The sequence below is a fragment of the Melospiza melodia genome, chromosome Z (assembly GCF_035770615.1).
Source record: "Melospiza melodia melodia isolate bMelMel2 chromosome Z, bMelMel2.pri, whole genome shotgun sequence".
Taxonomy (NCBI): Eukaryota; Metazoa; Chordata; class Aves; order Passeriformes; family Passerellidae; genus Melospiza; species Melospiza melodia.
The window spans coordinates 44442584-44460174 of record NC_086226.1 but is presented as its reverse complement, the minus strand read 5'-3'; the positions used below and the strand labels follow the sequence as shown (position 1 = coordinate 44460174).

Genomic DNA, 17591 nt, shown 5'->3' with positions numbered 1-17591 from the left:
GTTGGAGTTCACTAGAAAGTTGTGTGATAGCAGAAGTGCAGAAAATATGCATCAAGGACATTTTCAATCACATGTGAATCTAGCTTATATCAAAATAGTAAAGGTCTTGGTTACTAAATGCAGTGAAAGTCTGTGAAGAACACGTGACACCAACCTCCACAGCAAAATATTTATCTTATTTTCAAGTTGCACCTATCACTGCCCCAAAATATTAGGACCTTAATTAAAAATAAAATTCTAAACTTGTAAATATTGGAAGGAGGAAAATACTGTTAATCCACCACAAATTAAAAGAGTAAGAAATTAAAGTACAAGTCAGAAGGATACCAAAATCAAAATATTGTTCACAGGTAATGAAGAAAAAGTAGAGATAGCTGTAAAAAGTTTGTATTATTCAAGGAGTATGTATGTAACATTATCTGTGACAGGTATCATTGCTTTGTCCATACTTCCAAATTCTAACCTACCAGAGCCTTTGTATTTCTTAACAAATTTTCAGTTTGCCATTTGAAAGGTCACACTGAAATGTTTAGCATAATCCCAAGTTTTAGGTATTTTATTGTTTTAATGATTTCTCACCTGATAATGTTTTAATGTGCCATTAATAAGAAGGGAAGACTGCTTTTCCACCCTTTCAGTGATAGCATGAGCAACAGTGTAGTAGGATTGAGACCCTCTAGCACTATATTGCATGCTATATTCATCATCCACATCTTGTTTCGCTGTCCTGGAAAGCAGAAAAAGAACTCACGTGAATTCCTAAAAACAAGTATTTTTTGACCGTGGCTTACACGTCTAAAGAAACAGTTCAAGTCCACAGCTGTGAGTGAGGTGAGTACACCAAAGGGTGCAAGATTATAAAGAGTATACAATTAAATTACCATGTTCCTTCTCCTGCAGGTATTTATACCAGAGAAGTAAAGCAATTCACTGTAATCTACAGAAAGCTACTCTTGTGAAACACCACTGTTAGATATCACAGTTCCTAAAAAACAGTACTTAAGGAAAACCCACTCAATGATTTGCTTTGCATCTTTCTCAGAAACTTCCTCACTGTTAGGATCCAGGAGTATCTTCTCATCTGTTTCTAATTTGCTTGATTCTTCTTCCTCATCCTACAGAAATACAGAAAAAGAACAGAAGTGCTGGGAAGTGTAATGTGTTCCTCAGTCATACTTTCAAATGGCATTCTCATACTGGTAGCTTTCATTGGTCAAGTGTTTTATGACAGACATCTGAATCATAAGGTTCAATTTACACCTATTCTGCAATAAAACTGCACTGCAGCATAACAAAATGATTAATTTTTGACATACACTAACAAACAGGAAGTCAATAATACTTTGAAATACAAATTATTTTCCCCTGTCAAAGGCTTTCTCTGACTACCATATTCATGGAGAGTATTCCAACACCATGTGGATTTTTTTATGCTGTATTCTAGATGTCTGATAAACTAATAAGGCTTAAAATACTGTCCCGTACTACTGATTTAGGCCTCTAGTTTCTTAATTTTTAAAAACCAGTTATTTTTACTCTTTTTGAAATAACTCATCTTTTGACTACTATTGCAGCAGACAGCATTAACTTAAAATTTCACTAACTGAGATTCTAAAATCTGACAGATATCAGGCCCTTCTCTCCTACCTTAAAACTAACAGACATGTAGAATTACATAACCAGAAATTACTCCTACAAACACACACCGTAACATCATACAGTCCAGTCAATTTCAGTGGTTGTTTGGTCTAGTAGTGTAAAGACTGCTAAACATAGGAGATCTGAGTACTATACCTAGTTCTGCTACCAGACTGTTGATTGAACATGGTCCTTCTCTATTCCTCATTTCTGTTCTCCTTTAGAAAGTACTGATCTGAAAATGCTATGCAATTATCACTATTCATTATCCATAGTATGTAATATGATGACCCTGCAAGCCTGGGATCTTTGTATGGGTTAATGGTAAGAATATTTTCAAAATTTTTATAACAACAGTATTTAAATCACCATCCAAATACTGAATCAATATAACTGAATACAAATAAGCCTACCCTGAAAAGCCTGAATATAAATCCCTGTCATAATACCTAACATTTTAATACACATAAGTAGTAACCATGACTTTTATTGCCTATAAAGCCTTCAATGCATAAACTTTGAAGATGTTAATTTCACTCAGCACACAGCCACAATGCAGCATTTTCTGAGATGTATTTTAAAACAGGAACCTGCTAAATCATCTGGTTTATTACCATTTATAATCAGAGTAAACTATTTACTCTTCCAAACAACAATTACCAGTTAGGCCTTTACAGAGTATATAAAGAACAAATGCTAAAAATCAAGAACTACAGAATCAATTAATTTTCCTGTTCATAACAGTCTTAAAGCACCTGCACATCTGCTATCACCTCCCCTCTCTTCATTATGAAGAAGGGGAAAATGAAATATGAAATAAGTACTTGTTTTTTACTGTATTGTCACAGTATTTGTTTTTGAAGATACATACCTCCTCCTCATATTCAGAGCCACTTTCATCTTCACTGTCTGATCTGGGAGCAACTTCATAGCTGTACAAAAATGACAGAAAATCATGAATTACAGTTAAAAGGGGGAAGCTAATAGGTGCAATACATCTCCCACTCAGCTTACATACAATAAAATGAAACAAGAATAGAATTGGTAAACAAGAAAGTATAACATGAAAAACATCAATGCAAACAGAAAAAAACAGTCTACTTTGTATACTAACTACTTACCCAGGGTTCATTTCCAGCCAAGCATCCAGCTGACTTGCTTTGGGTGCTTCTGGTCCCAGAAGAACTTTGCCTGTTTCAGTGTGAGTCACTTTGACTGGAAGGTCACTCATCTGACTGCTCTCATCTATGGGCTAAAAATTCAAGTGACATTTTACACTATAAGGCAACCGAACTTCATACTTTTCTTACATAATAAAAAGAACTAATAGCACTATCAAAATTCCAGTTCTGTACAACCAGTGAAGTTCTGTTACTAGATGCCACACTTTCCCACTAAGCAAACACCAAGTCACAGTATTTCTGTGTGTAACATATTCTATGTGACATCCACAAATGTACCCCAGTATCTCAAGTAAATTAACAAGAACAACATGGAAAAGAACATGCTATTGGTTTTCGTGGACCAAGACACAAGGTAGGTATTTTATAGCCCTTTAATCCTGTTGTTTATACCAACAGACATCTGTAATAAAGAACATACAGGGACCTTATGGCTTTTTTTTTTTTGAGAAATAAGAATCAAACAATTCAGTTAACTTTCTAAGTAAAGGCCTGTTTTAAAGATTCACTGTCCTAACTTCTTCAACTAAGCTGATGAAGCACCTGTAAGAACAAAATCTCTTATCTGTGTTGTAACAGATCTAGAATAGTATAATCACTCTTTATGTTATTTTTTTGCCCTGTTTAATCACAGATTTTTTTACTTCAAAAACTTTTTGCCTTCTAATACTGTTTTTACCCAAGAATATTTTCCAAATAAATACATATGAGCAGGAAAAACTAATTCTGAACAGTTCTAAGTAGTGACTCACAGAGTCCAAAACACAGCCAGTTTCCATTAAACTGAAGTTACAGAAATATTATGTGCATTTTCCTTGAGCAAATACAAATATACTGAAGTATTTTTGCTATAACTCTAACTATACTAGCAGAACTATCACTTCCAAGTATAAAAAGAGAGCACAAGTAAAACAAATACAATTCTGAAGTCTTTATATAAAAATGAAGTGGAAGAGAAAAACTGTATTAACAGAAGAGCTCTGAATGAGGCAGCATATGCTGTGCTACTGAATGAACAAATTATCTGAAGAATGACACAGAAAAATTATTAATTTCCATTTGCTTCTGAGGAGGAAAGAATTTTCAGATGTCTTAATCCATCACAGCACTGTACTCAGTCCTGTGACTGCAAGATAATTACATGCAATGTCAACAATGTATTTTTTATGAAGATGAGAAGATTGACTATATCGTATTCATGCACTCAAACTAGAAAGTAAGTTATCTATATATAGACTGCAAGAAAAATATTTCTTGTAAGCACATAACAAAACTGAGAGGCACGCTCAGTGATAGGTTCAATATAGTTTTCATTTTAGTCTTTGATTTTAGGAATAGCAAAAGGCTAGCATACATGTTAACCTACATAATTATTACTTCTGTTTATAAAAAACAGCTCCTAGAACAGTTGTCATCATAACTCTTTTTGAAGTTATAGCCATGACACACAATCCAGAATAATCACTGGAAAGTTGTTTTTTTTAAAAAACCAAAAAGTAACAAGAAGCAAAAAAACACCCTGTAAAAATTCATACCTCTCCATCAGGACCAAGACTAGATGCCACTCCTTCTGCATTTTCCTCAGCTTTCTACAACAAATAAAGAAGTCATAAATACTACAGTCAGATTAAAAGTACAGAAAGCATATTTTATATGATGTAAATATTTTGGATCATGAATATGTTTCACTTATTTCTGAACAGCCTGGGATTCATATTTTTGAAGGTGTGGATGGATATAGGCAGAGGTAAGCCCAGAGCAATAAACACACAAAAATAATTTACTAACATAAGGAGGGTACCTACTCACTTCAGTCAATGATACAAATCTGCATGTAAGAAGTGGTTGGCCCACTCAATTTCCAGCTCAGACCTAAAGCTCATTTGCTTATAGGCTATTCTAATGCAAATAAAAGAATAAATTATTTTCATATTATTTACTATTAATTTCCTCTAAACTGCTTTAATCTGCTAAATGTGTCAGCAGGCATCACAGATTGTACATTCATGCAAGGCAGTTTAGTCTTGCATATGTATTTCTGGTTTTTTGGTCTGACAACTAACTAGAAGGAGTATTTTTGGAGCTTTTTGTACTACATTCCCATCATGTGTAGACCCTACTCAAATTAGAAACAAAAGGAACCCAGGAGTTCTTCACTGGAGAAAACTATATTTTCTTCTCTCAAACCTGAGAAATGTGCAGCATCTTCTTAAAGGCTTATTCTTATTTACCTCACTTAAAATGTCAGCACAGTATGAGGAAAACAAAAAGACATATAGTTTGCTTCTGCATTCAAACTTTCCTACACAATTCTGAGCAAGAAAGGACATTTTACATCTTCTCCTTATGTCACACTGCTGACTTTGTAGTACTATAGCAAAATATTCCGGATACTAAAGTTAAGAGAACAGTTAAGTTAAGAGACTAACAACAAAACGCGATCTCTTAAATTGTGTTTAGAGATAAAAAACTTCCAAGTATTATTAAAGCATGTGATCAATACAGACCATCAAGTTATTCCTTTTTTTTTGTTTAAGAAGTATACTTGAGGAATAGCTGCACTTCTCAACATTGATATAATCCTTAATATCTGCTTCAGCCCTTTTCTTTGCCACTAAATTCCATTATCTAAAGTATGTACTTGAAATGAATAAGCAGCAGCTGATGCTCAGTAGGAACAACAACACAAGCTTCAAAGCTGCCTGCGTCAGCACTTCAGTGCAGCAGGTGTGACTGCTGACAAAGAAAGGAACTGTTCCAGAAGTGAAGATTTTAAATAAACACAAGGGCAGGATAAGTTACGAAAACACTTATCTATTCTTGGCTGAACACACTACATTGACTGAGAATACTTTTTCCCCAGATGAACCAGGGCTGGGATCCATTCTTTTACACTAGAGAATGCTGCCTAATACATAAAGATTGTTATAGCTCGGCTACCAGGCAATGGAAAAGAACCTTAAAACTCAAATCACAGACAAGTAACAAGCATCAGCGCTGTTCACTGTGCAGAAGACATAACCTGCTGTGAGAACAATAATAACCTACAGTTAAAAATTTTGGAAATCAGAACATATTACAAAGAAAATAAATGTAAATAATGACAGACATCTTGCACTTTTATTTTGGACCATGCAAACAGATCTTTAATGTTGACAACTTAACCCCTGAATTGGGGAAATTTCAGTATTAAAAAGCAGGAAAGCACGTTTTGTTAATTTTCTGCATAATGACAGGAAAAACTACTAACACTAAAGTGAAAAGCTGCACTGCAAGTTGAACTAGCCTGGAAGATGAAAATCTCATATGGAATATTTTTTCTTTTGCATGACTACAGTAAGAAGCTAGAGACAGAAAACACAGAGGAATATGAAAGAATCAAACAAGGAAAATCTATCATGAAGATTACAGAAACTGTATCCCAGAGAAAGAATGGACTAATCTCAAATTTTATTCTACTAAGAATATAAGGTTCACTCGGGTATCTATAATGAGCTGGCAAAGATTATTTCTTCATCATCTTCCTCACTGCCATTTCTAGGAGAAAATCCTAAGAACTCTTTTTTTTTTTGTTTTTCTGTAGGTACAAAACAATAACTACAGTACTAGTAAATTAAACTTTATTACGGATTACAAAACATAAAAGTTTAGGAATTGAAAGTGTACGACTTGCAAAAAAGACACAGTGCCCACTAAATGCACAGTCATGGAATGACATATTCATAGAATACTAGACTAAAATAAAGGGTAATATTTGTGTGAACTCCTACTTCCTTCAGATGAGCAAAAGATTGCTGGAAAGAAGTTAATTACAAACAAAAAGATGCAGATGACCAAGACAGAGCAAACTTTTTTTTCTTTTTTTTGCTAATCTTCCCTTAGGTTTTAGGGCAGGATATATATAAACACTGAATATTATTTACAGGACATATTTCCTTTCAACTTCAGGAACAAAAAATTACGTCTTTACTGACATGGCCAGAAAATAATACTGTTTCTAATACATACTTAGACTAAACTGACATAGAAAGAAACATATCACCTATGTGGACATACTTATTTACATTATTACAGTGATGCAGTTCCTCCACTTGCTGTCTCAATAATGATTATCTCTACTGTGCATTTTGTACATTAATCAGGCATGTTCTCTCTGGTAATACAGGCCAAGAACCCCATCCACATTACATCTTTATTCTGTAGACAGGTTATTGTTCCTGTGTTAAGAACATAACTCTGAGGAACAGACTTTTTTTTGAGAGCAGGAAAAAACATGTACTGTTTTTTAGGTCATTAATGTCCAAGATCATATTTTTTCTATGCTGTTTTTTTTTAGCATATTTCCAGTACTGTTAGCAAACCCTGTAAACATGGTGCTAGAATTTGTCGCAATAATTAGTAGCAAATCATGCATGGAAATAGATTATAAAAATTCTCTTACATATTCTGCAAGAGACAAAAGGTACTCTGAGGTCATGAAAAATAAAAAATAACTTCTTAATCACTATTTCACATATAGAATTATTTTTTGGAAATTGCACTGTTCAATTTCAACAACTTTCTCTTGCATTTCATATGAAGAAAATAAAGAAAAGTGGAAAGTTTCAATTAAAGGTTGAAAATGTACAATCAATAATATTACTGCAAAATATCCATTTACTATAATAAACCTAGCCAAGTTTATTAGCCATTTTCAATGCTCCTAACAAAATGGACTTCACCAAGTATATAATATGGAGGTCTAAAGTATGTGTCCTGGATGAGACAGCTACACAACTAAGACTCTTGCCATCTTCTTCCCAGAATGTATTTTTGATACATTGTTTTCCTTTTGGGTACAATAATCCTAACTTATACATCTGTCCCAATTTTACCTGTACAAAGTTCATGAGCAAATTAGTGCCATGAGGAGATCGGCAGCTAAGAATTTTATAATTCTGCCTCTTATCACCTTCTTCTCAGTTAATAAAAGCATAGATATATATTTCAATGGAGAGATAGATGAGTTCCCTCAGTATTAAGAATTTGGTGTTGTAGATTATTTTAGACACCCTGATACATGTATGACAATCGGGCATCACCACATTTATCAACATTTAAATTGGATTTGAAGAAGAAATGGCTTAAAAATATCAGCTGTAACCACTTGCCTTCTTTCTTCTCCTTCGCTTCTTCTTCTCTTTGGCTGCTTGTGCCTGTTTATGCTCCCATACCAGGTTAGTCAAGTTAGCCACATACTCATCTGTCTGCTGCAACAAGTAGGCCAGGCGTCTGTCTTTCTTTTGATCAATCAGCTTACGGTACCCTTCTTCATCTTCAGCCTAGTGACACAGAAGAGATGTCAGTCATGACAGAAATGATGGTGAATGCACCACTGTCCAGCTCCCATGTCAATAATAAAGTGTTATCTTAGGTCATTATGATCTGTACCGAGGGGCAGCTACATGGGTAAAGAGCTCGTTAGATGATCAGGCCCAGAGAGTCATATATTTGTATCAATGTCACAGCATCACAGGGGTTGGCAGGGACCTTAAAGATCATCTAGTTCAAATTCCCCTGCCATGGGCAGGGATACCCTCCACTAGACCGCACTGTTCAAAACCACATCCAGCCTGGCCTTTAACACTTCTAGGCATGGGGCATCCACAACCTTTCAGAGCAATCTGTTCTCGTTCCTCACCACTCTCAGACTAAAGTATTCCTTCCTAATACTTACTCTAACCATACTTTAATAGAACCACAGAATCGTTATTAACACTGGAAGACCCCGAAAATATCAAGTCCAACCATCAACTTGACACTGCCAGGTCCCCCGGTAAACCACGTCACCAAGCACCACATCCACATGCTTTCTGAACTTCCCTAGGCAACTATTTCAACGCTTGACAATCCCTTCAGTGAAGTACTTTCTTCTATGTAAAATTCAGTCTAAACCTTCCCTGGCACAACTTGCAACTTGAGACTGTTTCTGCTTGTTACCTGGGAATATGAATCAATCCCCACCTTGCAACAATCCTCTTTCAGATGGCTGTACAGAGCAACGAGGGCCCCCCTGAGCCTCCTTTTCTCCCAGATAAACTCCAGGTCCCCCAGCTGCTCCTCATAGGACTTGCGCTCTAGACCCTTCCTCAGCTCCACTGCCCTTCTCCAGACATGCTGCAGCACCTCAATGTCCTTCTCCGAGTGGGATCGCAAAACTCAGTAGAGGATTTGAGGGGTGGCCTCACCAGTGCTGAGTACAGGGGGTCAATCCCTGCCCTGGCCCTGCTGGCCACACCATTGCTGGCACAGGCCAGGATGCCATTGGCCTTCTTGGCCACCTGGGCACTGCTGGCTCACGCTCAGCTGCTGTCAACCAACACTCAACCAACACTCCCACATCCTTTCCTGCTCTGTAGCTTTCCAGACACTGCCCCAATCTGGGGCTGTCGTGACTCAACAGGGCAGGGCACTTTGCCATATCATTGGCCTCGGCTTTTGATATAGTCCATGATACGACTGGCTTTCTGGTCTGCAAGTGCAAATGTCTGGGTCCTGCTCACCTTGTCATCCCCCAATAAAACCAAAATCCCTCACTGGAAGGTGTCAGAGGTCATACTTTATCTGAAGACACTATGAAGAGCCATACTACAGGAGTCCCTGCATCATGTTGTGTTTAACACGACTATCAGTGACACAGAGGAAGGGATGGAGGGCACTTCAGTCAACTTTGCAGAGGACATCAAATCACAGGGTATCTGTCAATGTGCTCAAGGGTTGGGCTGCGCTTCAGAAGGACCTGAACAGGCAGGGAAACTGTGCCATTTCTGATGTTAGAGGTTTCCAAGACAGGACTGAAAAAAGCCTTGAGCAATCTGTTTTGAACTCAATGTTAACACTTCTGGAAGGTGGTTCAACTAGAGAGATCTGTGAGACTCTGAGACAGAGATGAGAGACTCTGAGACAGAGATTCCACAATTCTACACATTTCTTACTCTCATTGACTAAGGACTAGAAAAATCTGCAGTAGTTATGACTGGCCATGGAGGGGAAAAAAAAATCAATGCTACATTAAGCAGACTGAATGTCCTGAAACAGAGATGGTAAATCTCCTACAGAGATGACTTTCTGAAGACATGAAGTACAGGCAGTTCACCAAGGGGAGGAACACAGGAGCTGGACATAAAATTGCATTTAGTCCTTTTTCCAGTATGAATACAGACCCTTTTCTTGTAGATGTCACGTGAACCCTTCTATTTTTGTTTATGTACTGCTGTTCTACTCTCGTTTTATTGAATCTCTGAGATAGAGCTCACTATCAGAAACAGGATTCACCAGATAAACCCTATCTGAGTCATCCTGGCAACTTCTGCATCCTTGCCGTACTGTGTGTGTTGGACATACAACAAATATGATTTTCATGTGCTGTGACAATATAATGCAGAATGTCAGAAAAATACAAAAAAGCAGCAGAGGTGCCTGTCTCAATTTTGGCTGAAACAACAAATTAAGGAAGTACACAGTGCTGCATAAAAATCAAACACAAGCAAGAAATACTTTAAAGATGATTACTTTAAAATACAGCACTCTGGGAGATCTCCTGCTTTTCTAGAGACACCAGAATGGCATACAGTGAGTAAGAATAGCTATAATGTTCAAACTGAGCTTGCAAAACTGCTTGCAAAATTCCATTGCTATGTTCAAGCCATCAAAATTACAATATTCAAACCCCAAGTTTTCAGGAAAAATAAATTATCATTACTACTGCTGTTGTTGTTTTTATTGTTTCTAATGTTGCTGAATACACAGTCTGTGTAATCTAGCCAAGGTACTTCTTTTATATATTTAAGCTTGTCTTGACAACATCTTTTAAAATCACACCAACACCCATTTTTGCATGACACATATACAGTACTGCTAATGAACTGTGACACAATCACAATTTCTAATCATTGTAAATGAAGAGAAATTTGTAGAATGAATTCAGCATTCCTGAAAAGATATGCAAAAGGTTTTAGACACAGCAGATTTTCATAGACCATGGCAAGCATCTGAGAGGAGATGATGTTTTAAAAAAACCCACTAGTACACATCTGTGAATTCCAAATTCACTACAACTGGACTAGAACTAAATAGGCAAAGTAGCCCTATTAACAAAACATACAGATTGGTTTTGAAGAAGGATTTAATTGAGCAGTGGGTTGAAAACCCTAAACTCAGAATGCCTATGAAATTTTGTACATATGGTTAAGAGCTTAACCAGTCTTGGTGAGGTTTTAGGAGAAAGCACTGCTCATCTGGAAGCACTGGTATCCTGTTCCATTTCTGGACATTCAAATCTACTTTGTTCTTTTCAGCAGTGTACATCTTCATTCCTTATCACACTGCATGTTCAATTTTACATAAGCTGAACCTCACAATACACAGAAGTATTTCCCAAATGTCAATATTGCTTTTATTTAAAAATCAGCTCCTTCTTTGCTAATAATTAACATTTTTACATACTAGGTTAGACAAACTGATGATGATGACCTCCAATTATAAAAAAAGCACTATAATACTGATTACCATGTAATTTTAAGAAATGCTCTAGGGCCTACACATCTGTTATTCTCTTACACAACTTCTTAATTTACAAAGCTTTCTTTTCCAAGTTTCTATCATTGTTATATTTAATTTTTTCTGCATTCCATTTTGTGATTTTTAAAATGAAACTGTTCAGCCCATTTTCATGGTGGGAATAGATTCTGGACAGGAACTAGCATTTATATCTGCACCTCTATTAGATACTTACTGGTTTTTGCCAGCAAGTTACAAAGTAAGCTTGTCATTTTCCTTTCATTCTGTGCTGGTGAAACATTGATAAAATGTTAAGACAGAGCTAACCAATGTCTTGAAGAATTTTTTTTACCCCAAGTCACTGACATAGTTGTACATATGCACTTATCTTTCTACGGTTTCAATTCCAGAATTATTTTAACTCCTAAAATCTAGGCAGCCCTCCAACTGGTTCCACAGCATTCTGAAGAGACATGATTATACATAAATCCATTTTACTCTGTTCTTAGAATAATACAACTGGTACTGTGAGGGTAAAGGGAAGGATAAACCATGAAATGGTGCGGAGTATGATTTAAAGCATTAAATGGGTAGAACTGACTGGTATTCATTCTCAAAATACATGTGTTACTATTATTGGTTATATGTAGAATCAACTGTATGTAAAAATTGTGGCGTAATGCATGAACAAGTTAATCATCTGGAATCTTCTAAACTATAAACCTAGAAACAAACCGAAGCCCATTATTTGTAAAATGGACCAATAGCCCTGCAATCATACAGAAGGGTTAATATGTGAACTTAATAAGATTAAGTTGCTGTTATTCAGAAGTGGCAGTGATAAGTTTTCATGCTAGTAAAAAACACCAAGATATTTCTATACAAAAACCTTAAAAAAGAAGGCCTCTTAAATTAAATATATCACACTACTGGTAATAGAAACATATGTAACAAAACGTAGTTTGGATTTGTACTTTTTTCATTACTGAGTACTTCAAAAAGAAAATGCATGGGAGTGGCTGAGATAATATATAAGTATTTTAAAGGGATACAGTACATAACTTTAAATAAAATAACCATCTTCCTTCCTCTACTTCTTACCATTAGTCTCCTCATTCTTTCTTTCTCAATTCTCTCCGTTTCTTTTTTCTGCTCACGTTCAGTATTGGCATGCCAAGTTGCCACAGCTTTAGAAAGCTTCTGAATTTTCCCAGCAACTGACCGGTGATACTCTTTAAAATCTTTAGCATGTTGCAATATGCTATTCAGGTATTCCTAGAAAGAGACTCAAGTTAGTGCAGGCAGTCTGACCTAGCAAGGATTTGAAATCAGGAATGTAGGAGTTCTGATCTCACAGTCTTCCAATTACTTATCACAGCACTTGGAGTTTTTTAAAAAACTCCAAAGGTAAATAAAATATGTAAAAGAGAACATCTGCACAGCAAAGCAAAATGCATTTCTGTCATGGGGCAAACCCTAATAAGTTAAAATACCTGGTGCTTCTGCCTACGCTTCCTTTCCTGTTCTATCTTCTGCTGCTTTTCAAGCTTTTCTGTCATACGAGCCTCTCTTAAAGTCTGCCGCTTGCTTCGTTTGTAGGCTTTGGAGTTCAGCGCTGTCTCCAGTGTTGTGTCACGACGCATACAGGCTACTACCTCTTGTCTTAACTACCAGTGGAGGGAGAGGAGAAAAGACAAACACTCAAAAAAATATAATAGTTTTTAATAAAACAACTTTAAACACTGCTCCGGCAGAGTAAAAAAGTAAACAATTCAAAATATATCGCAGCCTCCTCTTCCGTTTTCATTATAGTTCTGAAAAGATACAGCATTGATACAGTTGCAACAGCTACATCTGTTACCCTAAACAAAAAACTTTAACCTTCAGAATGGTCAAAAGCATTAATTACTTTTAATTATCATTTCTTCCCTCCTTATAAGATGCTGGTAAGAACTGTCCTGCCACAGTGAAAGGGGCCAGCCTAGATGTTACACCATCAAAATAAAATGCAAATGAACCACATACATAACATATTTTCTAGTGCTGGACCTGAACATAACTGACAATTTGTTTCACTGTCAGCTGTACAGAAGACAGGTGGGAGAGGTAAAGGTTAGGAGCTCGGAACAGTATTGCCATAGTCCCAGCAGCAGAACAGGGAGAGCCTGCTGCTTTTCATCTGACCTCTGACAAAACTTCATTATAAATGAGTGCCAAGGGTAGAAAGGAAGGAAGACTTGGACTCCATGGCACAACTCCTGCCAAGGCTTTTGTCAGGAAGTATTTTGGCTGACCTGCCAAATCACATCTTTGTTCTTCCAAACTAGCTGTAAAAGCCAATGGCAAGAGGCCTGTAGAAGTTTGATTCCTTTCCTGAAACTAATTTGCAGACACAGGCACTCAACATTCAACTTATTCAACTTATATTTTATGTATGATCCTGTTATGTTTCATTTTCAAAGTCTGTAGCATAGTGGAAATACAAAAAACAAATCACAGAGAAATACCACACAAAACACCAACACACAACTTTATTAAAACAAGGGGACTTGTGGAAATACTAAGTATGTCCAGAAAGAGGTATTTGTTGAGAAGGTCTGTGATGCAAATCAGCTTGCAGTCTATCCAGAACTTATTCTGTCTTTGTACCAATGTCATGTTCATTTTGAAAAACACAGTTCTATAGTCACATTCTACACTGGAAGATAAAGCAAGGAACAAAAGTAGCCCCTGCACATTTTTATTACCAAGACAAAATAAAATCTAACCTTTCTGTGACTTGCTTGTTGGTTACATCAGCTCTCATGCACGATCTGCTTACACTGTGCAATAACCCAAAATCTCTTTCCAGTTTACTCTTCACTGCATGAACAGGTTTGCCTGTGACTGCTATGAAAATTTTCCTCAAGTAAATGGCATTACCTGGCGTTGGAAATTCAGTAACCGAAGTGCCTTCAACTCCACTGTAGCTTTGGTCCGCAGATCAGGGGGCAGAGAGCCAGGCAAGTTCTCCAGTTCCTGGATTCTGTGAGCAATTCGAGCCTGAAGTCTACAAAACCAGAAAACTGGGTAAGACACCACAAGAAATCTGTAAGGCATTACTAAAATTAGATAGTAAAAATAGTCAGTACAAATCAGGCATTCACTTGTATTTTTCTGGGTTTTTTTCTGAGCTAACAGGCTTTTGCAGAGATGACACTAGGTGTCTTTTTCCACTTTGAAAATAAATTGTCAAGTGATCAAAATGTCCCTTGGCTTTTCTTTTCAACTAGAACTAGATATGTGAAAGTAAACTTGGGAATTCTATTTTACACATACTATTCAGGATTCTGCTTTCAAGCTTCTTTGATGGGTATTATTTTTATGCAGTGTAGTCAGTGATGACATAGACCATACTTGCCTTATTAACTGGAATTATATTTCATTATTTTATTGACAAAGTAAGTTTGTTTATAAAGTATTCACAGCTATATAGCTGCTACTGCAAATCAAATTCTACTTCACTCTTCCTTTAGAAGAATGTATTTTGTATTCATTTGCAAATTCAAGAGAGAGAGAGACTAATAGACAGAACTTGATTTTTTTCTGCCTTTAATATTACCAGAAGAATTCTGAACTTCCTGGAACAACAAACAGGATGTGATGCTTCATTACTGCAGAAGATTATATTGGTATCTTTAAGAGAATAAAAACTGAAACAGAATTAGGTAAGTAATGTTTGTCGTACAGGCTGAAAAGCAAATCAAGAAGAGTTATTTCTAACCTAGAAAAACTTTCATTCCAGTTTACATACCACACTATAAAAAGCTCACATTTTGCACAACTATGCACTCCAGTTAGTAAGAATATATTTTAGTTCACCTAAGGATGTAAAATTTTCAGAATTAAATGATTTCTTGGAGAGATGTACTAGGCAGTGTACATTCCTACAAAAAAACAGCTAAGCTGTTCCAAATCATATGCTCTCCCTGCTGCTTACCCACACATGGATGCAATCCTGCATCACAACAATTATTTTTAATTCTTTTTCCCTTCCCAAATAGCTGCAGTGTGTCTCCTGAAACTCCACCTAAAAAACAGTTATAGCCAAACCCCAGTTTCTCTGACTTTAATGAAACCTTAAGGGAGCAGTCACAACCTTTCCAAACCTTTCTTTTGAGCTGTGAACTTATTAAAGCAGCTGAATATTGAACATATTTTCAATTTCTTTTTACATTCTTGCTAGCAATTAATGTTCCTTCTTTACTATACACGCAGATGAGTTAACCTAGGTTCTCCCTGGCATGCCTTATGGTTTCAGATAACTAACTGCAAAAGTCACTTCCAAACAAACATGAAGTGAAACTCTGACCTCTTAGTTCTGTCAGAATTGGTTTTTTCCTTTCAATTCAGGTATAAAACATACAAAAATGCCTGCTGTTGTAAAAGTTTACACAATAGAAGTCCAAGCAATTGCCAAAGGGGGGTTGGCCTCTGAATTCCTATCATCAAAATTTGTAACTAAAATCCAAATATACATTTTATTGACATATGTCTAAACATAATCAAAACTCACAGAGTGTGCTTATTATGTACCAACATCATATTATGCAGTCCCCTCCCATATAATATCCATTTCACTGCTAACAATTTTTTTTTCAACTTGAGCTGATAAAAAAAGCAGATCAGAAATGAATGCACATGAAATTTTATCCTTAAATTATACAGCATATTAGTATATCCAGGATAACTTTTCCTTCAACTATTTTCCTTCATATGTTGAAATGCACTGAGCTACAAACAATGACAATTCAAGGTTTTGGTGGGTGATTACCCTTCCTTTAACAACCCTGTCAGAGGTAAGGAATACAAACAAAAGCATCAATATTTCCAAGTCAGTAGAGATATTACCTCAGAAAACTCTTATTGTAACTCAAATCAGTTCTCTATTTTAAAAAAAGTCCAGAAAAATAGAAGTTGAAATAGTAAAAGAAAATCCATAGTACCTGTATGGAAGAATAAAGAAAACGACAACCAGATGGGTTATATGTGAACCAAAAAAAAAAAAAAACCACTTTGAAGTTTAATTTCATACTTTCCCAGAAGTACTCTTTATACGTATTGTCTATGGTACTAACAGAGTAATTATAATAATGCTTTCTTCAGTAGTAAGCAGGAGTTTTTAAAGAATTCCAAGTCAAGTTAATGTAAGAACTATCGCTCATCACTGCCGCCTTCAAGTCTTTAAAGGATATGACCACGGTTTGTTGTACTGCTGTTATTTTCATGGAATAATGCTAACAGCTGTCAGGTAAAGAGAATCCAAAGAAAAAAGTTTCCTAGATCTTTTTACAATCACTTGAAGTATCTAATCTCACCGTTTAAAGGAGATGTAATAAATTAATCTTTGCAGTTCAGCAATCTACCTCCATGCAGAAAGTGGCCACTGAATGTATGCAGAGATTTCTTAGCAAAGTAAGTGATGCACATCCATTCCTCATTAACTCAGGTTACCAGCAGAGGTTATGGTTGTACAGTCAAACCTATCTGGCATGGATGCCAGGGAGTAAAGAAGATGCCTAAGAAAATACTTTGCAGATAACGGAAAGAAACCATGTACAATCTGCAGGACATTTCCAAGTGTCCAAGTGTATTATTTTTTTAATGTGCAATGAGAATGAGTGTGGAAAGAGCCTTTCAACATAATAAACCAACTTTAAATTACAGGCATTATTACCTTTCAGACAGCTATTCAGTGAGAATAAAAAGCAGCACTTTATTTTGAAGAAAGCATTAAGGAGAGTTTTATAAAAACGTATATTGGATTTGCATGGCTAGGTACTGCTAGCAGGAGGGCTACAGCACTGGCTTCTGTGAGAAGCTGTCAGAAGTTTTCCTATGTCCAGTAGAGCCAACACCAGCCAGATCCAGGACAGACCCCTCCACTGGTCAAGGCTGAGCCAATCAAAATGGTGGCAATGCTTCTGCCATAGCAGACTTAAGAAGGGGGTGGGGCAGGGGAAGTTACTAGGCAGATAAATTGTGGCTAAAGAAGAGCTGTATGAGAACCTGTGAGAGGAACAGCTCTGCAGACACAAAGATCAGTGGAGTAGGAGGGGCCACAGGCAGCAGAGCTGAGATTCCCCCACAGCTCATGGTGCAGGTAATGGTGAGGCAGCTGTGCCCCTGCAGCCCATGGGCGACCACAGGGATGCAGAGATTCACCTGGAATTCAAATGGTTTTCAAGATATAAT

At 36.5% G+C, this 17591-nt stretch overlaps 1 protein-coding gene across 5 annotated transcripts in view; it reads right to left on the bottom strand.

Annotated features, from left to right (window-relative positions):
• The window catches only part of SMARCA2 (SWI/SNF related, matrix associated, actin dependent regulator of chromatin, subfamily a, member 2), a 119435-nt gene that overhangs the window by 66213 nt on the left and 35631 nt on the right, over window positions 1-17591 (bottom strand). For all 5 annotated transcript variants that reach the window (XM_063180831.1, XM_063180835.1, XM_063180832.1 and 2 more), the window contains 9 exons: window positions 14280-14406; window positions 12851-13024; window positions 12459-12632; window positions 7966-8140; window positions 4355-4404; window positions 2760-2890; window positions 2510-2570; window positions 1015-1115; window positions 580-727 (listed from right to left, as the gene is read on the bottom strand). In XM_063180831.1, coding sequence (XP_063036901.1) covers window positions 580-727; window positions 1015-1115; window positions 2510-2570; window positions 2760-2890; window positions 4355-4404; window positions 7966-8140; window positions 12459-12632; window positions 12851-13024; window positions 14280-14406 — 1141 coding nt within the window. The remainder of the gene's footprint in view (window positions 1-579; window positions 728-1014; window positions 1116-2509; window positions 2571-2759; window positions 2891-4354; window positions 4405-7965; window positions 8141-12458; window positions 12633-12850; window positions 13025-14279; window positions 14407-17591) is intronic.